Source organism: Trichoderma breve (assembly GCF_028502605.1).
Source record: "Trichoderma breve strain T069 chromosome 7 map unlocalized scaffold00007, whole genome shotgun sequence".
NCBI lineage: Eukaryota > Fungi > Ascomycota > Sordariomycetes > Hypocreales > Hypocreaceae > Trichoderma > Trichoderma breve.
In genome coordinates, this window is record NW_026611593.1 from 1,053,986 (window position 1) to 1,078,038 (window position 24,053).

The 24,053-nt window shown below is 49.8% G+C and overlaps 9 protein-coding genes across 9 annotated transcripts; 3 read left to right on the plus strand and 6 right to left on the minus strand.

The window, feature by feature from the left end:
* Window positions 1-321: 321 nt before the first annotated feature.
* Window positions 322-1,802, plus strand: T069G_10526 (isocitrate/isopropylmalate dehydrogenase domain-containing protein; the record flags this gene model as incomplete). Its single annotated transcript, XM_056177736.1, has 3 exons — window positions 322-354; window positions 640-1,658; window positions 1,718-1,802. 3 exons carry the CDS (start codon window positions 322-324, stop codon window positions 1,800-1,802), a joined length of 1,137 nt encoding a protein of 378 aa, XP_056024026.1.
* A 636-nt stretch (window positions 1,803-2,438) lies between these two features.
* T069G_10527 (aminotransferase class I and II domain-containing protein) lies at window positions 2,439-3,764 on the minus strand (the record flags this gene model as incomplete). The annotated part of the gene is made up of 1 exon (XM_056177737.1): window positions 2,439-3,764. The coding sequence occupies one exon, from the start codon at window positions 3,762-3,764 to the stop codon at window positions 2,439-2,441; it is 1,326 nt and encodes a 441-aa protein (XP_056024027.1).
* An 872-nt stretch (window positions 3,765-4,636) lies between these two features.
* On the plus strand, window positions 4,637-6,949 carry T069G_10528 (tRNA synthetases class II (D, K and n) domain-containing protein; the record flags this gene model as incomplete). The annotated part of the gene is made up of 9 exons (XM_056177738.1): window positions 4,637-4,885; window positions 4,956-5,021; window positions 5,085-5,240; window positions 5,302-5,401; window positions 5,463-5,581; window positions 5,639-6,002; window positions 6,060-6,421; window positions 6,487-6,611; window positions 6,667-6,949. The coding sequence occupies 9 exons, from the start codon at window positions 4,637-4,639 to the stop codon at window positions 6,947-6,949; spliced, it is 1,824 nt and encodes a 607-aa protein (XP_056024028.1).
* Window positions 6,950-7,306: 357 nt separating this feature from the next.
* T069G_10529 (methyltransferase involved in williams-Beuren syndrome domain-containing protein) lies at window positions 7,307-8,243 on the minus strand (the record flags this gene model as incomplete). The annotated part of the gene is made up of 3 exons (XM_056177739.1): window positions 7,307-7,621; window positions 7,673-8,126; window positions 8,221-8,243. 3 exons carry the CDS (start codon window positions 8,241-8,243, stop codon window positions 7,307-7,309), a joined length of 792 nt encoding a protein of 263 aa, XP_056024029.1.
* Window positions 8,244-8,876: 633 nt separating this feature from the next.
* On the plus strand, window positions 8,877-9,565 carry T069G_10530 (transmembrane adaptor erv26 domain-containing protein; the record flags this gene model as incomplete). The annotated part of the gene is made up of 2 exons (XM_056177740.1): window positions 8,877-9,180; window positions 9,240-9,565. 2 exons carry the CDS (start codon window positions 8,877-8,879, stop codon window positions 9,563-9,565), a joined length of 630 nt encoding a protein of 209 aa, XP_056024030.1.
* Window positions 9,566-10,774: 1,209 nt separating this feature from the next.
* On the minus strand, window positions 10,775-11,188 carry T069G_10531 (uncharacterized protein; the record flags this gene model as incomplete). Its single annotated transcript, XM_056177741.1, has 2 exons — window positions 10,775-10,874; window positions 10,947-11,188. 2 exons carry the CDS (start codon window positions 11,186-11,188, stop codon window positions 10,775-10,777), a joined length of 342 nt encoding a protein of 113 aa, XP_056024031.1.
* A 418-nt stretch (window positions 11,189-11,606) lies between these two features.
* T069G_10532 (zinc-binding dehydrogenase domain-containing protein) lies at window positions 11,607-12,626 on the minus strand (the record flags this gene model as incomplete). The annotated part of the gene is made up of 1 exon (XM_056177742.1): window positions 11,607-12,626. One exon carries the CDS (start codon window positions 12,624-12,626, stop codon window positions 11,607-11,609), a length of 1,020 nt encoding a protein of 339 aa, XP_056024032.1.
* A 2,218-nt stretch (window positions 12,627-14,844) lies between these two features.
* Window positions 14,845-17,304, minus strand: T069G_10533 (dynamin family domain-containing protein; the record flags this gene model as incomplete). Its single annotated transcript, XM_056177743.1, has 1 exon — window positions 14,845-17,304. The coding sequence occupies one exon, from the start codon at window positions 17,302-17,304 to the stop codon at window positions 14,845-14,847; it is 2,460 nt and encodes an 819-aa protein (XP_056024033.1).
* Window positions 17,305-19,778: 2,474 nt separating this feature from the next.
* T069G_10534 (uncharacterized protein) lies at window positions 19,779-22,610 on the minus strand (the record flags this gene model as incomplete). Its single annotated transcript, XM_056177744.1, has 4 exons — window positions 19,779-20,704; window positions 20,761-21,054; window positions 21,107-21,294; window positions 21,517-22,610. 4 exons carry the CDS (start codon window positions 22,608-22,610, stop codon window positions 19,779-19,781), a joined length of 2,502 nt encoding a protein of 833 aa, XP_056024034.1.
* Between the last annotated feature and the right edge of the window lie 1,443 nt (window positions 22,611-24,053).

Consider the following 24,053-nt stretch of genomic DNA (forward strand, 5'->3'; position numbering starts at 1 on the left):
TCCTAGAGAAAAAAAAAAATCCAGTGAACCGGAAAATAATGAGCGCTGCGGCGGCGCCGGCGCAGGCCGACAGAGTGCTCGGCTCAATTTGGCGCAAGAACGGTCACTGCGGTAATTTGGCCCAGGGCGATTTTTTGAAACCTGTTCGGAAAAAAATACAACTTTCTCTTCCTTTTCTTTTTTTCCTTCTTCTGAACAACTTAACTTTCTTGCCTCTCTCCTCTCTCTCTTTCTTTTTTACTGGACTAGGTTCCTTGTTTCTTGGACCGTGCACCTCTACTTGCTTAGCATCAGGCTGAAACTATCGTCTCTTTTGTCAAGATGCTGTCACGAAGCTCTCTCCGGACCGCCCAGGTATGTGGTTTTGTTTTCTATTTTGCATGTGGATTTGCAATGGCAGGTTTGGGAATGGGTTGCAGGTTGGATTGGGAAGAAAAGAGCAGTGGGACGAATGCAGTATTCTCTTGGATTGTGTTGTCCTTGAGGGCAGAGCAGAAGAGATGGAGGGGCTGGCTGGCTCTGAGCCGAGGTCTTGCTCGCGAGATTTTTTTCTCAATGGGGGGCCTCTTGGAAGATGTTGTTGGAACAAAGGACAAACCATAACCGACAACAGAAGCTGACTTGCAATGACATCTACAGGTCCTTCGCGCCGCTGCCCAGCCCCAGCAGCTCAGCCGATCCTTCGCCACCGTCCAGTCCGACATCTTCAAGCCTGCCAAGTTCGGCGGCAAGTACACCGTCACCCTGATTCCCGGAGACGGTATCGGTGGAGAGGTTGCCGAGTCCGTCAAGACCATCTTCAAGGCCGACAACGTCCCCGTCGAGTGGGAGCAGATCGAGGTCTCCGGTGTCGAGGAGAGCGCCCTGCGAACCGAGGAGGCCTTCCGCGAGAGCGTGGCCTCGCTCAAGCGCAACAAGCTCGGCCTCAAGGGCATCTTGCACACTCCCGTCAGCCGCTCCGGCCACCAGAGCTTCAACGTGGCCATGCGCCAGGAGCTGGACATTTACGCCAGCATCTCCCTGATCAAGAACATCCCCGGCTACGAGACCCGCCACAAGGACGTCGACCTGTGCATCATCCGTGAGAACACCGAGGGCGAGTACTCCGGCCTCGAGCACCAGAGCGTCCCCGGCGTCGTCGAGTCCCTCAAGATCATCACCCGCGCCAAGTCTGAGCGCATTGCCAAGTTCGCCTTCGCTTTCGCCCTCGCCAACGGCCGCAAGAAGGTCACCTGCATCCACAAGGCCAACATCATGAAGCTGGCCGACGGTCTGTTCCGCAGCACCTTCCACCAGACCGCCAAGGAGTACCCTACCCTCGAGGTCAACGACATGATTGTCGACAACGCCTCCATGCAGGCCGTCTCCCGCCCCCAGCAGTTCGACGTCATGGTCATGCCCAACCTGTACGGTGGCATCCTGTCCAACATTGGCGCCGCCCTGGTCGGTGGCCCCGGTATCGTCCCCGGCTGCAACATGGGCCGTGAGGTTGCCGTCTTCGAGCCCGGCTGCCGTCACGTCGGTCTGGATATCAAGGGCAAGGACCAGGCCAACCCCACTGCCATGATTCTCAGCGGCAGCATGCTCCTGAGACACCTTGGCCTTGACGACCACGCCAACCGCATCTCCAAGGCTGTCTACGGCGTTATCGCCGAGGGGTAAGTTGACATTGTCTTCTTCTAGATGGTACGAGTTTTTTTACTGACAAATTCTATAGCAAGGTCCGCACCCGTGATATGGGTGGTGAGTCCACAACACACGAGTTCACCAAGGCCATCCTCGACAAGATGGAGACTATCTAAATACCAAACCCAATCCAACAAGCCTTGAATAAAAACGCAAGGCAAATCAAACAAGACTTATAACCCAAATTTACCCCAAACACGACCAATTTAACAACCACACCTCTTCTCACACATCTCGACCGGCGTGTTTGGGAACATGATACCTCAAACCTTAGAATCCGAGGCGATGCGGAGCAACGCCGCTGGAAAAGAAAAAAATTGACATAAAGGGGCAGAGCAAAAAGTTTCAAGGGCCAGATAAAAATGGTTATTGGGGGGAGGCGAATATTATTGAGAAATGAGGGTGGTAGTGGGAGAATGACAAGGGGGTGTGTGTAACTATGGTTGACATGAGCGTATGGAGTCTGAATACATAGAATTTTACAGTACATGATTATTGCCATTCTGGCTTGAATGCTTGGGTGCTGCTGATATATATGTCTACGGGACTGCTAACATAATTATTGCCCATGTATATAAAGGATTGTTTGCTGCAATTCCTCGCTTTCGTTCATGTAGGGGCATATTCCGCCTGATTCCGTGTTACTATTGCATGTACACGGCGATGCCGGAGTTTTCACTTCTTCTTCTCTTGTATATACCACCCAGTCTAATATTTCTATAGAAAAGTAAGTACGCCTCTAAATTTTCCAATCAAAAAGCAACGTCCAAATCTACCTGTAAAGACAAGTTCGACATGTTCTTCAAAGGCTCAGGCGTCGTCGTCAACGCAGCGACAATCCGGCCAAGGCCCTCGTTCAAATAGTCCATGTCATGCGAAAACACGATCCGGAACCAGCCCGGCTTCTCCGATCCGAAACGCACGCCCGAAGCGAGGAAGACCTTGTGTCTTAGCAGGGCATCCATGACAGCCTCGTCGAGATCTTCGGGCTTAGAGTCTTGATGCTTGAGATATGTTCTGCCGAGGTCGGCCCAGATGAAGAAGCCGGCGTTTGCACCGGTGGCGTAGACGATGTCGTTGGCCTTGGCCCATTTCACAATGTATTCGTAGTAGGAGGCGAGTTTTCGTTGGTTTTCTTTGATGTAGTTTTCGACCCAGATGTCGTCCTCTAATGCATTCGCAAAGACATGTTCTGATAGGGATGAGACGGAGGATAAAAGTACTGCGGGAGCCAAGGCCGTCATCAAATCCACGTTATGCTGAGATATGATGGCTCCCAATCGTAATCCATTGGCACCGAAATCTTTAGACATGCCCCAGAGACAATGCACATACGCTGGATCTATCAATCCCGTAGGATCGATGGAGAGAACAGAGTAGAATGGTGCTGGAGGGGGATTCGTGTCGATTTTGTTTTCAAATATGGAGAGAGCGTAGATTTCGTCGCTGATGAGGTGAAGTTTATACTTGTTGCAGAACTTAAACAGGTCGATGAGGACTTCTCGAGAGTAGCATCTTCCAAGGGGGTTGTGCGGATGACATAAAAGGACAGCAGAGACTTTTTCGCCGTTTGCTCGTGCTTCGAGGAGTTTTTGCTCGTATTTCTCGACGCAATTGGCTCCTAGGGGATCATCTTCCCCGAAATCGACGAAACCGAGCTTCGTCCCCGTTCGAAGCGTCGCATCACCAGGAAAAGCACCATAATAAGGCCTCCCAAGAAGAATCACGTCTCCGGGATCCGCAAACGCCCACGCCATGTGCTCAACCGCCGAAGTACATCCACTCGCAACAGCAACATGCTCCGGCTTTATAGGAACCACAGTATTAAGATGTTTGGTGAGGAAGCTCGCGATGGCGGTGCGGCTGCGCTTGAAGAAGTCGCCGTAGGTGAAAGCGGAGGTGGGGACTTTGAGGTTTGCGTGGAGGTGTTCTTGGAGAGAGGCGTGCATGAGGTAGTTTTCTGCGACGCCGAGGTTGACGTAGCCGGATGGGTTGAGGGTTGGGTGCCAGTTGTCTGAGAGGATGGGGCCGGAAGGGTCTGGGGTTGTGAGCTTGGAGGCTCGGGATGAGAGGGCCATGATGGTAGCGTTTTCTATGTAAGTGGGTGTGTGTCTTTGTTTTGGTATTTTCTTGTTGAGCAACTGGCTGTTGGAGGTTGAGAGAGGAAATTATATGATGAGAATAGCTGAAGCACCGTGTAAAGTCTATTGAGAGAGTTGAAGGAGAGGAGGGGGAGGCTTATAAGTGATCCGTATTTTGGTGAGAAGTGAGAATGATATCTGATAGTGTTTGTTAGTTGAGGGCCGCCTTTTAGTCATTTAGCCGGGCGAGATACGAGGCCAGCCCCTCAATTCGAGATAGAGCAGATGCTACGAGTTTTGATAACAATCTTATTCCCGCAAGGGTTAGTAGTTGCTGTTTTCTTTGGAGCGTTTCGGTGAGTCTTTGGCCGAGCGGGTGGTCGGCCGAGTTGCGGACGAGAGATTCGATTTAATTGCCCGTATTAGGTAGATTACCCGGCTCTATGTCTTATGATTCAGTGACTCAACCATTGAAAAAAAAAAAAAAACACTGTTCTGCAGAAATAGAAAGGGCAGTGACAATCGTCAGTTTCAAATGGATTTTGCATTCCAACCACTCGACGAATGCTGTTGAAATAATAGAGACCCGACAGCATTATCTAAGGTACTGCTACAAACAGCAGCGCGCCGCAAGAGTCAAAACGTACAGGCATTGGCCGGATCGGGGAAACCGAACCCCCGTCCAAAATAAGGAAAAAAACCCTGGCAGCCAACCCCTCCATTGGTCGCATGGCGGGGTGACTCCGATTTCTGCGTATGACTCTGCGACTGTGATATTTTTTTTTTTCTGATTTATTTGAACCGGCCCAAGCACGATATCCTCCGTTTCCCGCCAACACAAAACTAGATACCACGAAAAATCGCACACCATGGCGGACAATCAACCCACTACCGGCGATGCTGCCGTCGACGCTGTCACTGCTGCCGCTGGCAAGCTGCACCTTGACGAGGTCACTGGCGAGATGATCTCCAAGACGGAGCTCAAGAAGCGCCAGAAGGCCCGTGAGAAGGAGGCCGCTAAGAAGGAGAAGGAGGCTGCCAACAAGGACAAGAAGCCCGCGCAGGCCGCTGGCAACAAGAACGCCGAGGCTGCCGAGAAGGAGCTCACCCCGAACCAGGTATGCGCTGCTAATTCGACTCGAGATATGGCATGGCGAAGGCAGTTTTGCTAATCCGGGATGACAATAGTACTTCGAGATCCGATCAAGAACTGTCAACGACCTCCACGCCAAGGGCAAGGCTTATCCCCACAAGGTGCGCTCCTAAAGATACCTGACAAAGAAGCCACGACGACGCTGGTTGCTCACCAATTCATAGTTCCATGTCACATATGACATTCGCAAGTTCGCCGAGGAATACTCCAACCTCAAGAACGGCGAGATGAACAAGGACAAGATGATTGCGCTCGCTGGTCGAGTCTACGTCCGCCGATCAGCAGGCAGCAAGCTGTACTTTTACGATATCCGCTCCGAGGTATGCCGTGCCAGGCCTTCCTTATTCAAAAACAGTCGAATCCGGGGCTAACGATTTTTAGGGCACTCGACTTCAAGTCCTTGCTCAGGCTGATAACCGTGAGGAGGGCACTCCTGACTTTGACGAGCAGCACCTCAACCTCCGCCGTGGTGATATCATCGGTTCGTACATGGAATTTCCGTTGTCCAATAGCGAGACCTCTTCTAACTCGCTTTAATCTAGGCATTCGAGGCTACCCTACTCGAACCAACCCCAAGAACAAGCAGGGATCCGGCGACTTCTCTGGTGAGCTCTCTATTGCGGCTGTCGAGGTCGTTCTTCTGTCGCCATGCTTGCACCAGGTAGGCTATTGTGATCGCGTGACCTGATCCATATTCTGGGTTTCTGACTCCTCCTAGATCCCCGATGACCACTACGGTTTCAAGAACCCCGAGCAGCGATTCCGCCAGCGCTACCTCGATCTCATGATGAACGACAACGTCCGAAACGTCTTCATCACCCGTGCCAAGGTTGACTCCTACATCCGCCGTTGGTTCGACGACCGGGATTTCATCGCCGTCCAGACCCCCATGCTCAACGCCATTGCTGGTGGTGCCACCGCCAAGCCCTTCATTACTCACCACAACGATCTCGACATGGACATGTACCTGCGTATCGCTCCTGAGCTCTACCTCAAGATGCTTGTCGTCGGTGGATTGAACCGTGTCTATGAGATGGGCCGACAGTTTAGAAATGAGAGCATGGATCTGACTCACAACCCTGGTAGGTTCTGAGTTTGTGATCTCTTTGTTTGACGTGGAACTAATATCTTCTGTCTAGAATTCACCACTCTGGAGTTCTATATGGCCTACGCCGATTACTATGACCTCATGGCCATGACCGAGGAGCTTGTTACCGGTCTGGTCAAGCACATCCACGGTTCATACAAGACCAAGTACCACAACATCAAGGGTGAGGAGGTTGAGATCAACTGGGAAGGCCCATGGCGCCGAATTGAAATGATCCCCACCCTGGAGGAGTGTGTCGGCGAGAAGTTCCCTCCTGCTGATGAGCTTCACACCGATGAGGCCAACCAGTTCTTCAGAAGAGTTCTCAAGAAGACTGGTGTTGAGTGCAACCCTCCTCTGACCAACGCCCGTATGCTGGATGCCCTTGTTGGGGAGTTCCTCGAGTCTCAATGCGTAAGTTGATTTACCGGTGTTGCATTGCAACTTATTTTCTTCCCTTTAGCTGACACTGTTTTTAGACCAACCCAACCTTCATTACTGGCCACCCCAAGATGATGTCTCCTCTCGCCAAGAGCTCTCGCAGCGTCCCCGGCCTCTGCGAACGATTCGAGGCTTTCGTTTGCAAGAAGGAAATTGTCAACGCGTAAGTGTTTCTAACTTGACACTTTACCAATATGACTTGCTAACGCATTGTATAGCTACACCGAGTTGAACGTCGCCCTTGAGCAGCGTGAGCGATTCGAAGAGCAGGCCCGACAGAAGGCCCAGGGTGATGACGAAGCCCAGGGCGTTGATGAGACCTTCTGCAAGGCTCTTGAGCACGGTCTCCCCCCCACCGGTGGCTGGGGCATGGGTATTGACCGAATGATGATGTTCTTGACCGACAACTACAGCATTAGAGAAGTTTTGGCTTTCCCCACCATGAAGCCCGAGCAGAACACCGGCTCAACAGAGAAGCCTGCTGAGGCCGCACAGGCATAGAAGATGTACTTTGAAAGTCTAAAAAAATTTGGAAAAATCAAGACGAAGAAAAAAAGGATAGTGACGAGGGGTATCTCGTCAACGGATGAAATATTGACGAATATGGGTAGAATGTTGTTCGATAAAGTACAGCATCTTGATACTGATGAATAAAACAATAAGCATTTTCCTCGGAAGCAAAATCTAGACTGCTCTAACAAATCTGTGCGGACTTGGAGTTGACGTGACTGATAGAGGGTATCAACAATTTCATATATATCATATATGTCTAAAAAATTCTCCAGAAACCAAATGCGCCACCAACGCCTATACCATGCATCACAAGCTCGCCATCCAACATTGACATACAGCCCGCCCTTAAAATTGTACACGACGCTTGCGGCCAGTGTATTTGGATGTGGCCTTGACGATCTTGCCCTTGCGTTCCATCTGTTCCTTTTTCTTGACAATCCATGCCTTGCTGCCCTTTTTGACCTGGGTGTTATTCGCCTTGAGCCTCTTCCTGGCATCCAAAACGTCGACGTTGTCCATGCCGTCCACGACGCCCGTGATGTCTGTGTTGCCACCCTCGTTGTCGTTGTTGCCGACGGTAAGGACGAGATATAGCTTGACGTTCTTGGTGCCGGGGTCGTCTTCAAGGATACCCGCGCCGAAGCCCGCCTTGACGGCCGCCTGGGTAATCATGTGGCGCTGCGTGTCGTTCTTAGGGTAAAACTGACACACCGCACGGCCTCCACGACGCAACGAAGCGTACAACCCGTTGAAAAAGCGGTTCAAGCGCCCCGTAGGCGAAGTCTCGCTCGACTCTGCGCTGCAAAGCCACTGAATCGCCGAAATACTAATGGCAGCGTCAAAGGTTCCCGCGCGGAAGGGCACGCCCTGGCCAATGTCGGCGAGCAAGAGGTCGCCCTCGACGTCGCGCTGCAGGGCGATGTCGAGCATGGAGGGGGAGACGTCCATGCCGACCCAGATGTGGGGGCCGCCGTCTTCGGGGTCGACGGCGGAGAGGATCTCGCCGGAGAGGCCGCTGCCGCAGCCGATGTCGAGGATGAAGGAGGGGGACTTGAGGTCGAGCAGCTCGAGGGCGCGGCGGGTCATGGAGGCTTGGATGTTTTGGATGCGGGAGGAGGTTGTGTATTTGCGGGCTTCGATGTCGTCATAGTGGACGTCGGCCGCGCTGGAGTTGTTGGTTAGAAATGAGGACGGACGATGAAAGCCATGATGGTGGTAGCGTGGGGGAGGACAAAGATTGAGGAGAGAGAGGAGCTTACAGGGAGTCCTCGGGGCGAGACATTGTGGGAGATTATATGGTGAGTCTGTCTAGGGATTGGGTGAATTGGATTGTATTTTCTGAGCAACGCGCCCTGTGAGAAAGGGTTATGTGAAATGTATTTTTTTCTTTGCTTGGATCATTGAGGTTGCGATGCGGGTGGGCGCATCGTGAACCATTTTTTTGTGGGTGTTATCGATAAGGATTTGCTTGCATGGGACATAAATGGCCAGGCTCACATGTGAATGTCAGTTAGCATTAACATCAGCTGTGAAAAGAGCTCACTGCTATTATCATTATCATAATCTCTATCCTTTATAAATAGAATATCAATATTTCTTTCCTGTCTTCTTTTTTTCGTGTTCAGTCAAAATCCACACCGCACAGCTGCAAGCATCGCTTCGTTTGCATCCTCATCAGCTCGCCTCGGAGCGGGAAAAGCTTTAGTTCCGTATGACGACAGACCCACGAGATCCCATGCAGCTCATCCCAGCTATCAGCACATGAACGTGTCCACAGCTAACCTTGTCTAAGACGACCTTGTCTCCTTCTTTTTTCTTTCCACCACTCTTCTTCCCCCGAGCGTCTTTTTTCTTTCGTACATATCGTCACCCAAATCAAAACTTGTGCTTGTCGATATATAAGCTGCCAGCAAAGATGTGGATTCTCCCGCTGCTAGGCTATGCCGGCGCCATTCTCGGCTTCTGCTTCCTGACGCTGTCCATCGCGTCCGGGCTTTACTACCTTTCGGAGCTTGTGGAGGAACATACCGTCTTGGCAAAGCGGCTGCTTACACGCCTAATCCAAATCATCATCGGCGTGCAGGTGGTGCTATGGCTAATTGACGGCTTCCCCTTCTGGGCGACCGTTTTGGGTATTGTGTCGCATGTCGTCTACTTGGGCAACATGAGGAGGTTCCCTTATGTGCAGCTCACGGACCCGCTGTTCCTGCTGTCATGTGGTATGGATTCGAGCTTGTTTCATGGATATTGAGGTACACTGCGCTGACATGGATCCTAGTCTTGGTGTTGCTCGATCATTATGTGTGGTTCCGACACTTCGCCGACAGCCAAGCGCGTGCTTACAACCGAACCTCGTACTATGAGCAGGTGGACGTCCCGACGTTCACCATGATTGCGTCATACTTTGGATTGTGTGTCTGGCTGGTGCCATTTGCCCTGTTTGTGAGCTTGTCTGCGGGCGACAATGTGCTGCCTACAATGGGCACAGAACCTGTTCGCGGCATGGAGGGCAAGAGCAAGCCTCAGGGCATGGTCAAGGCCGTTGTCGACTGGGTTCGCGGCTTGATCGGGGATATGGCTGGCTCCGGAATGGACCGGCCATAAGAACATGTTGGTTCTCTTTCTTGGAGAAGATTATAATACGCGGCTACGAGGCCGGCTGGCCGGCTTGGATCGAGTTTCAGAGATGAATGTCGCACCGAGCATCTGGGACGCTTCATCTCTGGAACAAAGACCCTTTCAGAAATAAGTGGGCTTTAATCGCTAAAGTCTATTCCTTTGCGAGAGACCAACTCGGCAGAGATAAAGTCTCCCTCTCTTACTTCCTCAATGTCTCATGTCCTATCATGAAGATTATCGAGCCTTCTATTTACCTTTCTGCTTTCGGCTGTGGAAGACGAGGCTGGCACCCCGAAGCTCTTACATGCTGGCAGCAGTATCCAAGTCATCGACTCAGACGATTATCCCAATACTGAAAATGACCTACTAGCGGCGATAGTCGACGTTGGCTACCTACCCGACGATAGTATCAATCTTATGGAACGAATCAACTCTGGCAGCAGTGGCATCATGACTAGCACATCCGATTTTCTCCTGATTGCTTCAACAAACAAATGATAGACTCGATGGGGCCTGCCTATTCTTTGGTCCATTATGAGTGGGCGGCAGCTCGTGGAATCGTGAGTGCTTTGCGATTCCTGGCCGTCGGAGCCATTAATAACATGTTTATATGCAGGACCAAGAGATTGACGCTGCAAGTCGTATATAAACACCACTCTCGAAATCATGCCTCTCATATCTATCTCAGATGGAGGAGCGACCGTTCTACTGATGCTGAAACGTTGTATTGAGTAGCCACCGTTTGGCCCTTAGCGGTTACATGTAGCGTGTTTTGTCACTTCAATAGGCGCAATTATCTTGGGAAGACTGATTAGATATGAACTGATAATGCTCGCTATATGGGGTATCTATCATCAATATCCAAGAGATTTGTTTACTACTGCGCGTATCCATCGATGGTAGACCCACGTATTGCACTCGAGGAGCTGATATTGATATTGAAGCGATGAAGATAACTCAACTATCCCTAGTTATATAAGTGCGCCGAACGAGTGCGTTGAACGTCAAACGGGTGTCTTGCGATAGGTGCGCCGTCGTATATGGTTACAAGCGCCACCAAATGTCGCATCCCTTTACCAAGCGTAGGAATTCTCAAAAAGCCCATGTGTATATGTCGTAACGCGTCGCACAATACCCTTGCGGCCCTGCTGTACTCTTACAGATATAATACATGATCGCAGCCAACGTGCTTCATCACTCCTTGCTGCCTGCACCGCCTTGCCAGAACTTCTTGTCTACCTTGTCGTCTTGCGCTGTGTGGCCATGGTCGAACTTCTTTTCAAAGTCCTTGTTGCTAATTGTAACCACAAGTCAGCTTTGTTCGCCAGCCCATGAATGAACATATTTCAGAGGTTATTTTTCTTACTGCTGCCGGACTTCCTCCTTTTGCTCCTGAGTGAGCTCCTCCGACTTATTGATGCCGGGCATGCTAAGGTTGGAGATTTTAGGCTGCGGAACGGTGCCGGTTTTGGGTTTTTGTTCTGGTTTTGAGTCGCCTTCTTGCTTGATGGCGGGGAGACGGCGAGGGACGGTTTGGTGGAACGGGCGGATGGAGGTGCGGATGAAGCTCGTGGAGGGGAGTTTTCGGAGATGCAGAGTTGAAGCCATTGTGTTCTGTGTTTCTGATGATTTCGATTTTGTTTGCAATTGAATTTGAAGTTTTATTTTGAAGAAATTGGGATTTAAGTTGTTTGGAGAGTACTTGTAAGCTGTTTTTGGAGATTTGCCTCCTTGGGTGGTGATCTGGTGTTGACGTCAAGAGGGGATGACATCATCAGTGTGGATGAGCTTTGGGTTTCAGTACCTAAGCGAAATTGGAATGATGAGCGATTGAGAGATGAGATGCATTATGTTTGCTATTAAATTAATTTGCTATTAATGATTCGCTATAGTAAAAAAGAGAAAATATCGGTCTATGTGGGAATTAATAACGAGGAAAACAAATGAAAGATAGGTAAATCCAGACAACATTTTGACTTAATATTATATAACAACAACAAAGGAAAACAGTATTAAAGCGAATGCCTTAAGCTTCGGGGGCAATGCGGATAAGAGGCGATCCCATACCGGCGCCCTTGCCCCAAGCCTCGTGAGCCTGCTTGATATCGTCGAGTTCCCAGACTGCCTTGATGGGCACTTTGATGGTGCCCTCCTTGACCATGTCGAGCAGCAGACGGAATGTAGGCTGGAAAGAGGACTGGTTGCGCGTAATGCCAAAGAATCTGGTCGTCTTGTTGGACCAAAAGTAGAGCGCCTTAAACAGCAGCTTGAACATTGGGGGCCAGATAGAGCGTGTCTTGCCGTTGGTCAGAGTAGAAAGGTTGTTGCCGTAGGCCACGACGACGCTCCTCTCGGCGCTTGATAGGATATCGTAGGACTCGTCGAAGCTCTCGAAGCCTAGGGCGTCGAAGACAGCGTGAACACCTCCGAGCTCCTTCATGGCGCGCATCCAATCCTTGTTGGTGTAGAGAAAGGGGTGGGCGCCGGCTTCCCTGAGAGCGGCGTGGTTTCGCTCGGCGGCGGTGCCGTAGACGGTTGCGCCCTGGAGGAGGCAGAGATACATGATGCCTTGGCCGACGGCGCCGCTGATGCCGTGGATGAAGACGCGCTGGCCGGCCTTGACCTCTGCAGTACGGTTGACCATGCCGTAGGCGGTAGTCCAGTCGAGAGCCATAGCAGCAGCTTGCTTGGGATCAACGCCCTCGGGAATAGCGATGAGGTGCTTCTCCTCAATGTTGATGTACTCTGCATCCGAGTCGTACTTTGTCATGGCGGTGACCATGTCGCCGGGCTTGAACTTTGAGCAGCCGGGGCCGTTGGCGGTGACTCGGCCGGCGAAGCAGTAGCCGGGGGTGAGGGGAGCGGATTTCTGGAGGGGGTAGATGCCGAGGCGCATGTTGATGTCGGCGCCGGAGAAGCCTGCGTAGTAGATTTTGACTTGGACGTGGTTCTTGGGGGGAGGGGCGATGGTGGAGTTTACGATTTCGAGGCTGGTGGCAGCAGGGCCGAAGGAGGTGATGACGACTTTGCGGTTGGGGATGGCCATTTTGTGAGTTTGCGGGGTGATGATGGTGATGGTGATGATGGAGTTGTGGTATAAGTGAAGATGTAAGTGGAGTGGTGTTGAGGTGGTGGAGGTTTGGTGTGAGTGGTGAGAGTTGTATCAAGAAGTGGCAAGATGATGTAGTAAATAAAAAAGAGGTGTTGCGAGATGATGTTGCTTGAAGATGATAATGTATAAGAGATGTTGTTGCTTTGTTGCTTGCTTGATTGATTGCTGTGTTTGCTTGTGATGCTGAGCAGCTCTTCCCATCTCCAAGACCGGCGGCATCAGGCCCTATTTATTCTCCCTTGGACAAGTTCCAATCTCCCATCCAACACTTTGCGCCGTCGTCACTACGGACCATCTCTCGCCGCAAGCCTCAAACGCCATTGGGCCACATCGCAGCCAGCTAAGAAAAAACAACGCTATCACCACGCACGCCAGACAAGCCGCAGCACCGCCCAAAGTGAGGTCATGGCAGCCCGAATTAGGAAATCGCGAGAACGAAGGCTCCAATAACCTTAATCCGCCCCAGTCAGCCGGGGAAATAATAAGGACAGCTCAAGCCCTGTGGAACTCCGTGCTCCGTGCTTTTTTGCTGCCCCTGTTTTTGGTTTGGTAGAGTCGCATCCATGCAGCTGGATTTTTGTCGGCGGCACGGAGGCTAGCGAGGGGGAACTTTGGGCCGGTTGGCGTTTGTGGCTGTTTTTTTCTTTTCTGTGGCGCGCTGGTGGCAGCTACAGTACGCGTATCGGAGAGGTAACTCTAGTGTCTTTTACATCGATTGTACGTCCATATAGAGTCAGAATATGAAGTTGAGCAATGTCAAACAAATTAAAAAAAAAAAAAAAAACATACGTGTAGTAATAATATCTCGTAATGTTATTTTTTATTTTTTTGCCCCCGAATCGGTGATAATTATGATGAATTGTTCACACTCACATCTCCAATCCCCTGTCTAAACGGAACCTTGGAGATACCTCCGTGGCATCCACCTATCGGTGCCAGCCGCTGCCGTTCGGGTAGATTTCTGCCCGCGTGGCGCTCTGGTGACTTGCCCGAGCTGGATCCTCTGGATGCTAAAAGCTGGCCAGCTGTCCTCCGAGTCTCCGACCATCAACTCTTCGAGATTAATCAAGATTCGCTTAAGGAAAATTCTCGTCACTAGACGCGCTGCCCGATGACGACGCCTTCATGGAATCCTCGAGACCCAACAGCACATGCCTCGTAATGTGAATCGATCCATGTTCGCAATGACTCACGCCGTCACTCATTGGCCCTGGCCATGCTGAGACTACTACTAGGTATGCTCTATTTCTACCAACGACGGAGCACACAAGATGTCCACCCTTAGCACCTCCTACGGAACCTGGAATCCTTCCACTTGATCCTTCAATCATCTGCCGCCCACCGCCAAATGATGCGAATTGCGCATTCCGCTTCATCAGCCATGGTCTGCCTGGGTATCTGATGGGCATCTCCTCTTATGGAGACAGTACGGGTAACATTCCCGATCATGTTGCTTTCAGAAGGCACATTTCCTTTACGGCTTGCAATCGACCGCAAGGCCATGAAGAAGCAATGGATGGGTTGACGGCCATGTGGCATCCAACACTAGCACTGGCGCAGAGTTAGGCTTGCGCCTAGGTCCACCTACCGCGACAATCGAAACAATTTCCGACATGTGAACAAGAATCCGGCCCTCGTTCTCCGAATTCGCAACTGTTGAGAGCAGCTTGGATTGCGATAACAATTGTTATGCGCATCCCATCAACGGCTTATGCCAAAGACGGGACATGTGTGGGACATGCGAAGCTTCTCTGTGTTGCTGAGACCAGACTCTAAGCAATATCCAATCAATGAGGTCAACCTTGAAGCCTGCCAACATCACCTAAATGGAGGCTCTGTCGCCACTAATAATTTGGAACGATACCAGACATCGCAGATGCCCTGCGTGATTCCTGCATCCTCCACTACCTATGCATCGATGCCGATCTACAAAGGATTCCTTAATTTTGCATGCCAACTTTCCACTGCGCACCTCGCATACGCGACTAACTGTCTTCACTAATGATGCCATTCGTGTTTGAGAGCAGAATAATTGATCATCTAACTGTTATACTTGCTATAATTGCTGACTACCAGTCTATGCCCCCCCGTTATCCATGCAAAACGTACAATTCAAATTCCAACAGATCTACACCGCGACAACAAAATCATTTTATGCCTGCGAACTCTGTGATCCCAACCTCATCACCGAAGCCAACTTCTGTCTCGCGCTCTCCTTATTCCGATCAACCCTCGGAGTAGCGTCATATCTCTCGCCCTCCTCGAATCCGATCTTTTGCGGTCGAGGAGGAGGAGGCGGGGGCGCATGATGCGGTGCCGATTGGGCGGTCGTGTAATACGATTCATCCCACTCCTGGGCAGACGTTACCCCGTTGGTCTGGAAATTCTGCTGGCTCAGTTGAGGGGTCGGCGTGGTGTCGACGCTCATTGACGGTCTGGGTCGCTCCTCTCGTCTCTTGCGACGCACTGGAGGATTTTGTGATGCGAGAGGCTGTTGAGCAGTCTCGTGTGTTGATGCTACTGAAAAGCGCTTGGAGCTGTAGTCATTCCGAGGCTGATCCTCGTCGTCTGTCGCTACCTCGTCCTCCATTTCATCCTCGTACGCCCGTAGCTCGCTTCTCATAGCTAGGCTGGCACAGATGCTTCGTGCCTCCTCGATGGCCGCTTTTCTTGCTTTCAAGGCCGTCCGGCGGTCTCGCGTCTCCTTATTCTCCGCGGCGATGGCCTCGACGGTAGCGTTCTGCATGCGTAGAATCTCAATCGGGTTGAAGAGCCCGAGCATACGCAAAAGCAAGTGTCTCTCGACAACTTGAGTGATGGTGTTGCGGGTGAATATCCGCGCCGTAAGATCGTAGTATATGAGCATCTTTTCGAGGACTTCCTCTGCTTCGGTGTAGGTGCCGCCATTCTGGGTAGCTTCTGAGCGCCATCTGATGAGACGTTGTTCGTATTCAGGATCGTACGGCTGGATTTCCAACTCCAGGTCGTCAGTCAACCTCTTGAGCTCCTTTTCTGCCTCGTCCATCATTTCCTTCATTTTGGTCTCCAAGAAGTGGAATCGCAAAGGGTCTCTCATCCTCAAAGGCCAGACATGGTCAATCACATCAGCAAGGAATTCGTTGCAAATGACTCCGACGTTTTCCTTGTACTCCTGAGCAAGAATAGGCCAGTTCCGAGAGAAATCTTGGAACAGTATATACGGAGCCCTAGGGTTGGAATCGAGAGGAAGTTCATTACCCCGAATTTGTCGAAGCAGCGGCTCAACTTCTCTCTGTGCAAACTCTTTCTTGGATTGGTCATCGACGACTCCCGCAGCTGGCAAATTCATACCAGAACTGGAAGAGGCAGAAAAGTTGACTTTGCTGCCGTGTTGGCGGAATAGACGCGAGAATCTCTCGCTCTCTTCGCGGACTCGTGCCCTCAGCTTCTGAGGAGGCGTTCCCTTGGGGCTGGACTTTCTTGCGAAGAATGACTCTCCCACTGGATTCTTGTAATTGCCATTGACGGCAGGTGTGACGAGATTGCCTGATGCAGAAAAGAGCTCGCCCATCTCGAATCGCATCTCCTCGATAGTATCCTTTCCAGAGCCCATGGCTTTGAGATCGGCTTCGCATTGCTCGAGGGCTTGTTGGATCTGTCTTCGGAGCGACTTGACATGCTTCCCAACGTGTCGCTGGAGCTGGGAACTGAGCTTCTGTCGCAATGCTTCGATCCCCCACATGTGAGGCGGCAAGGCGGCCCATTTACCCTTTGTGAAGAAATCCGCCTCGCGTCGTGATCGTTCTTCCGCAGAGGACCAATATTCGCCCGGTCCTGGGTTGAGCAGGATGTACCAGCCGAGCTTGAAGTTGTTTTCTCGATCTTTGTTTGCGACGAGCTCGATGAACTTGTCTTCGAGGCCGATGCCTTCTGTCATGTCCGGCTTTGTCAGGACGCCAATGGTGCGCGATCCAGAAGGATCAAAGTGGCGAGCTTTCTTCAAGATGGGTGCCTGCACGTAGTCGTTGTTGCCGCCGATGACGGCCAAGATGATGGTCCGGCTGCTCTTCATGTATCGATCGGAGAGCATCTCAATGGTCTGAATGTCCGCCTCGGACTGGTCTCGATTGGCCACACGGACAAGGCCAGGCAGGTCAACGAGACTCAGCATGGGCATTTCCGGTCCCATTTTCTCGACAACGAGGATATCGCGGGCGGCGAAGCGGCCTGGTATGCTGCGCGGCGCGATGAGTTCTGTAGCTTCTCTCATCATGGCGTCAAAGGGCGTGTCGATGCCAACATCGCCTCCAAATTGAAGCAGGCGAGCCTGCTCATTGTAAGGACGATTCTTGTCGGGAATAATAGACACCTTGAGGTTCGTCTCCTTTGCTCTTCTCAGGCGAATCTCCGTTGCGAAGCGAGTGCAAGCTCCGGCGTCTCGAGGAAAAGGTGTACCGCTAAGGGCTTCGAGGACGGAACTCTTGCCGGCGGATTGGTCACCCACAACGACAATCTGAGGCAGTTTGACATTATCTAGCTGGGCGAACTGGAGCTTGTCGATGAGATCCAGCAGGCCCCTCTGCTCGTCTGCAAGACCTTGGGCTTCGAGGGAAGACCCGAGCGTAGGGGCCATGGCGGGATTTGCGGATTGGGAGTTTAACAGCATAGATCCCATCACCTTGTGAACTGAGTTAATATGAAATGAAGAAATATGAATCAAGAGAATTTCTGTCAATTGCTAAAGAAAAAAAGTTGGTGCCCTTTTATATACCCGACAGGAATTAGAACAAATCGACCATACGTAGGCAGATCTTGGCGGGTATGAACAGCCCTCTTAGGCGTCGTTTCGAACGCCATGATTTGCCACTCCTCCCGCTTTGTTGGCATGTTTGTGTTTCGAATTCGCCTCTGGGTTACGCGTTTGCGTACGAATTCACTCGAGGCAGCCATTTAGCAGAATCTGGTGGGATTTTAAGAGAGGTACTAAGGTAGATTTTGGGGGTACGGTACTCCAGCGTGACGAGTACAAAAGCGCAGGCAGCCGGTTGGAAGTGTGGCGAAGTTATATGTGGCGCACTAGTGTGGCTGTGCAAGCCCGTTTACTTGTTTGCCGAGGCTTAAATGTTGAGCGTCGCTGCGGATGTGAGTGATTGTTGAGACTGGCAAACTGGGCAGCATCACTCCCGATTTTGTGTGGCAGTGCTAGTACAGATTCCAAGATTCAGACGTGATGTATATCCAGATGTTGAAAGAACAAGGTATAGCTCAGTAACAGATGCATATGGTGGGGAGGGTATTGCGACTTACATCACCCGGGGCGCCGCAGTTAAGTGAGATAAACGTAGTAATCCGTACAGCATGCAGCGCTCCATCAGTTAACTGTCTTTAACTGCGGTATATTCACCAATCCTCACTGAAACTCTAACAGACATGGTAAAACTATTCCAATGCGTGTGTTGAATCTGGCATCAACTCATCCAAGGCGCTGCGAACCAAGGAAGGAGGTCCAAATTCAATGAGCGTACCCAATACTGAAGATGTCAAAGTGTTATTACTCGTCTTTATGCTAGCTGATATTGGTCATGGCCTTATAATTCTTCAGCGATCCCCTCTTCAGCCTGTTCCGTACATTCGGGAAAATGTTGATTATTTGGAGCCACGCCCCCTCCAGTTCTCTCCATCTCAGCCAGCCACAAAACTGCCCCATTGTGTAAGACCTGCCCGATTGAGCCATAAATAAAGGTGCAAGTTTACTTATACGAATTCCAAGAATATAAAATGAGTAAAGGGTCGTCTTCCGGCGCCTTTTCAGTAAAGGTCAGGCGGCAAATATTAAGAAGAAAAGTACTCGGAAAAAAATAACGATTATGCCATACGCAGAGTACCTGTGTAGGCATATTAACGCGCGAACGACATAGTTTTGTAACGGCATAAACCTTTTCACTTAACGGCAAAGGTAGGGGTATGAGGATGCGATGAATTGCTCTTGTCTTACAAAGCCGATGTATAGCAGTGCATATGGATCAGTTGGAGAATGCAAAAGGTCACAGTAGAAGGGCAACCTCTGGACGCCTTTGTAGGTCTATGTTGCAATTCTTTGGGACAAGGAGAGAGTCCGCAAAGCTGCATTAAACTTCTTTTGCACAGACAACAACACTTTCCATTTAGATTGCCGAGAAACCCACCAATCTCTTAGCCAACTACAGATACCAATTCCAACCTAGGAGTTTCCTCTTTGCCGAGTTAGGGTACTTGGCCGCATAGCTATAGACAAAGCCGGGCAAATCCACCCCGCTTGTTCTCTTCATGCTGGCTGACATGTCGGTCATGACCCTGTATTTCTTCAAAGGCTCCGCTCAGCACAATCACTTACATCCGGAGAAATGCTGAATGTCTGGTGCCACGTTGACCCTGGGCCTCTCCATCTCAGCTAGCCACTAAACGGCACCATCGCCCGATTAAGCCAGTCACAGTTTGGTTGATGATGGTATAAAACCGTGCCATAAAACAGTTAAAAGCGCAATCTTTCGGCGCATTTTTCTTTTTCTTTCTTTAAAAAATCCAGGCGCTAATCGGTAACAAAGACTATCACCCAGGAAATCTCAATCATCATGAGGTACGCAATGTAAGTGAATTGTTCTTCCGCTCAGGTATCATTCATTCATAACCATTGTCGCAGAGGTGATAAGGTCGAATTCGACTTGGCCGATGGGACAGTTGCTGTCGGCATAATTGAAAGGTTCTCCGTAATTACTACCCTGCCCTGTATAAATGAAGACAGTTGAGAACAGAGCTGACAAATAGAATAGGCCGGGACATATATGGTAAACGTCGACTCCCAGACTTATGCAATTGAGGAGTTGCAATTGAGGCCGCACAGGGGTTAATCGTCCAGTCCATTCTTTACAAGGCCGTCATTCACTGAGACACGGTTATATACTGTCAGGATAAAGTCAGATAGAGCATTGCTTTTCACAAGAAAAAACCAGGCAAGCATCAAGGCATATATCAATTCCAGAAGAAGCATATCCACTATGCGTAACCTTTTCAAATGACGGGCAATCTTTTCCCAGCCTCAATTCCTTCAATGCCAAACCTCTTCAAATCTCACTTCCTAAAGACTTTTCTCATCGTGGTCATGCCCAAAATAAACGCAATTAAAATAATCGCCACGTACAACAAATTTTTCGCCAAGGGAAACAAAACAAACCGAAGATTATTCGACGCCACTGCGATGTTATCCAGCAGCCAGACAAAGCGGCGAAGAACCGGTGAGACAAGATAGCCAAGGGCTCCAAGCACAAACAAGCCCAACGAGCCCACCAGGCAAGCGACAGTGGCCGCGCAGACATACCACATTTTCTTATTGTCGGGTAGCGTATGGTGTGCCTTTTCTTTGCGGGCTACGGCTTTGGTCGGCGTTTTCTGTAAAACATGTTCATCTTCTATCACCGGGTCTGTTTGTTCTTCCTTCTTCGTGCCCTCGTCTAGTGAAGAAGGGGTTGACGTATCCTCAATACAGACTATGTTATTTCCACAATCTTCATCTTTCGTCTTGTCATCATCGCAAGTTTTAGTTGGTTCTTCGATACCTGATGAGGGCTCTTTCTTGTCGTCATCACTTTTCTCTTTTGCGTCAAGCTGTTTATTCGTGCACATGAATTCCGTCGATGCTGTCTCATCTGCGTTTTCAGGCTGCAAAGAACAAGTTGATTCCTTGTCATCGTCCCTTTTCTCCTTTACGTCAAGCTGCTTATTCTCGCAGGCGGGCTCAGTTGATGCTTCCCCCTTCGTGTCATCAGGCAACGCTGGGCGAACCATCTCCTCGTTATTCTTCTCTTTCTTCTTCTTATCAACTTCGCGTGGTTCGCCTCGGCCAGAAGGTTTCGAAGTTCTCCATTTCTTACTTCCAAATAGTGAAAAGTGTCCCATTGATTCCAGCCCGTTTCCAGCACCTCTGACCATAACTATGCTCTCGTTGAAAGCCTTGTACATGGCCACGTTGAGCTCTTTATCCGATACGATCGAATGTGCTATGGATATCAGGTTAGTCATATAAACATCAGACGTCTGGAATCGTTCAACCGACCGTAGGCTAGCACGTCCTCCGATCCTTGGCACTCTGGTTTAACCAACAAAGCAACGCCTTGTACTGAATGGACGGCTCTGTTCGCCACTGCTTGACCAAGTCTCATTTTCTTCAGGAAAAGCCAAAACCGGGTATTGGACTGTCCTTGGTGACCTGTTAACAGTCGCTCCAGCTTCTTGCGGCAACTATATTCGTATTCAGGGGAGCCATAGTTCAAATCGACACTCATGGTCCAAGTCTCAAACATGATTGTAGCCGCTGCCATATCGCTAGTAAAGGTCTCGTCTGTTCCGCCTGCCACACATTATTAGCATTTCAGCCACGCAAAGGGTAAAAACTCTATTACCTAGTTTCTGATAAAGTGTCTTATGATCCAAACCAGTCCCATCTTTTCCATGATTCGGATGTTCCAAAAACTTGGTTGTAGCAACTTTACGTATGTGTAACTGATCAAGGTCGCCATCTTCGTTTAGCTCAAATGGCCATTTGAAAGGAATATCTCTTCCTTCGCGCCGCATAAATTGGAACAAGCCCCTGATGTAGCTTAGCTGTTGGGCGCCGTGTTTTTCGGTCAACTTCTTTCCTACTATGCATGGTTCTGCAAGAAACCATGCTATCAAATTCAGAAATGCTTTCTTTCTGAAAAAGATAATTCTCGAGCCATGGAACGCGAGATCAATCAAAAGACTGTTGATTATTCGGACGTGTTGTGCAGGTATTTTAAAGATTGTGAAGTAAAAATTGTCACATTCGCACAATTTCTGGCTGCTTCCAATTCTTGGCACCAGGTGTCCATTGACCTCTTCCATTGGTGTAATCATTGCCTTTCGGATGGGGAGATTCTCCAATATGGATTGATTTCCATTGTCAAAGCCGGTCCCATTCTGAGTTTGTCGCACCGTAGCAACTGGATTCTCACTGTCGATTGACTCAGGCAAAAGGTTGTACCGCAAGACTATCATGAGCTTTGGCGAAATGGGAGCAAACCTGTGAAAGCATGGAGCCAGGTCCACATGGTTCATCATAGCCTCAATGTGGTAGGCTGCAATCTTCCCTTCGGTTACGTTGCAGCAGTTGTCCGTAAGGATGAACTCGTCGACGTGGTCTTCTGGTGTGCAGATAGTCATATACATCTTATTCATATGATCAATGAACGTGTCCGCAATGGGAAAGTAGATGCTGTTTTTGATGAGTTCGACCCAGATCCCTGCCGGATCAATCTCCACATCAATGATTATCTCGAGGCTCTGAAGCCAGACATCAAGCGGCTTTGTGAGCCCGTAAGCTTCCATGAATTCCTGCAACCACACCTTGTCATCGCCGTCGTAATCTTGTACTCTGTCGAGGTTGTATTTTCGGTGGTATTGGACGCTACGCAAGGTAAGCAGGAACATGAATTTGCGTAAGAAATCATTCTCTTTTCTTGTTAGACATATGTTGTCTTTGCCGTTTTTATACGTCTTGACGATCTTGCGATAAATGAGGCTCGCCTTGCTTTCTATGGCGGCAAACTTCTTCTCGAGATGGCCATGGTCTTTCAGCAGGTTTTCGGCGTCCTCGTACATGTCCTCTATACCGCAAGTACGTCGTACAGCACATTCTTCTAGGTAAAAATCGCCAGAGAGATGGAGGGTATTAACCGCTGGCTCTCCAGAATACATCCCAGTTTTGGCGTTGCGCTTCTTGCCCTTCGTCGTGTCAAGGGAGTCGGGAGCGACATACTTGTGGGCAAAGTTCTTGAGGAGAAATTGAGGAATGAAATGTTGATACTGATGTAGCGGCTTGCTTGCTGCGATGCTTGGTCTTGTAGTGTCTGGCCCGGCGGCGACACAATCAGGTTCGGTAGCCATGTCGTGAGGCTGGAATGTTTTCGTTGAACGGTGAACCCCCGCTTCAGCTGCCGGGCTGGGATCATGAATGCCTGTTTCAAATTCATGTACGAAGAGCCAGACAAGCCAATCGACGCCTCGCCAGCCTGCCGGTCAGGGATCAACCATATTCCATCGTGCCGTGCCGGCCAGGCTGTGCACGTATGCAGGAAAATGAACCTATCAACGCTTTCGGTTCGGTTGGCGTGAAGTGCAAACAGCTGTTCACTTCCTTGTGAAAATGCATAGCACAAGCAAAGGACAGCCTGGTGCAGTAATGCTTTTTTCGAATTGCACTATACCGCTGAATCTGTTGTGAGGAAGATTTGACGTTATAATAAAGCACAGTTTCTTTATACAGAATCCGAGGTAACCTGTTTGATTGTCTTAGAAATAACTTGGTGAAGAGACGGCAGTGACACTTGTAGGTGACATTGTGCCTCAGGCACTTTTACTGCACAGAATACAGCATTATCTAACATTTTCAACCCCGCAAGTTAATGGACATCTCATACACAAAACAACGCTGCATGGAATATACCTAGGTGCTATTTATATGTAAGGCTGAATGTACGCAGCTTATTACTCAAGTCGGCCTCCGCAAGCAACCAAGTTACCCTGTAAACTGGCATCTGACATGGTATTATCTGGCCAGCAGCCCGGATTCAATTCGATTGGAATGGTCAACTTCAAAAGGAGAATACTCTAGGTTTTGGATGATATGCGAGATAATTTGGGATAATAAGAGCATTGAGGAATGAAATAATAGTTTGCCCTAGTATCCGCTTCGCGTCCTCAACTAACAGAATAGCACACTATATAAGTGCCGTCGTGCCCTTGAACCAAATGCCTATCTATTTATAGTCTGCTGCCCATCCTTCAGAGTCGGTATATTACAGGTATATTACGTAGTTTTTAAAGCTCAGTGAACCATACCGCTTATTCAATTTGCAGATAATTTAGCTCAATGTTAATGTCACGAGGCCCCCCAGCACAATGTCCCATTGTCAAACTAACCATGCGCCCAGGAAATTCTCGCAAATATCTCATACGACTATAAGCCTTAAAAAGGCTATAAAGATGCTTAATTTGTCGCTCGTACTTAAGCCCTTACACTCCACCTTCCTACTTGTGACAACAGGGATCGCGGAATCCCGGTCATAAGGCTTCTCGGTCCGATTTGCCTAGGACTGCAGACATGAGCTGCTTGCTAACAAATAGCTCTACTATTCCCAAGATGCATATATATCAAGGTTTTTATAACACTTCTCCATTTCAACAGCTACTCTCCGCAAACCCGGGGACTCAACATCGCACCGTGATAGGCTCATGGCCTATCATACAGGCCTCACGATGCAGCCACATCGCCCACTCCAAGATGCCGGGAAATGGCCCTTCTCCGGCCCATTGATAACACCTCACAGG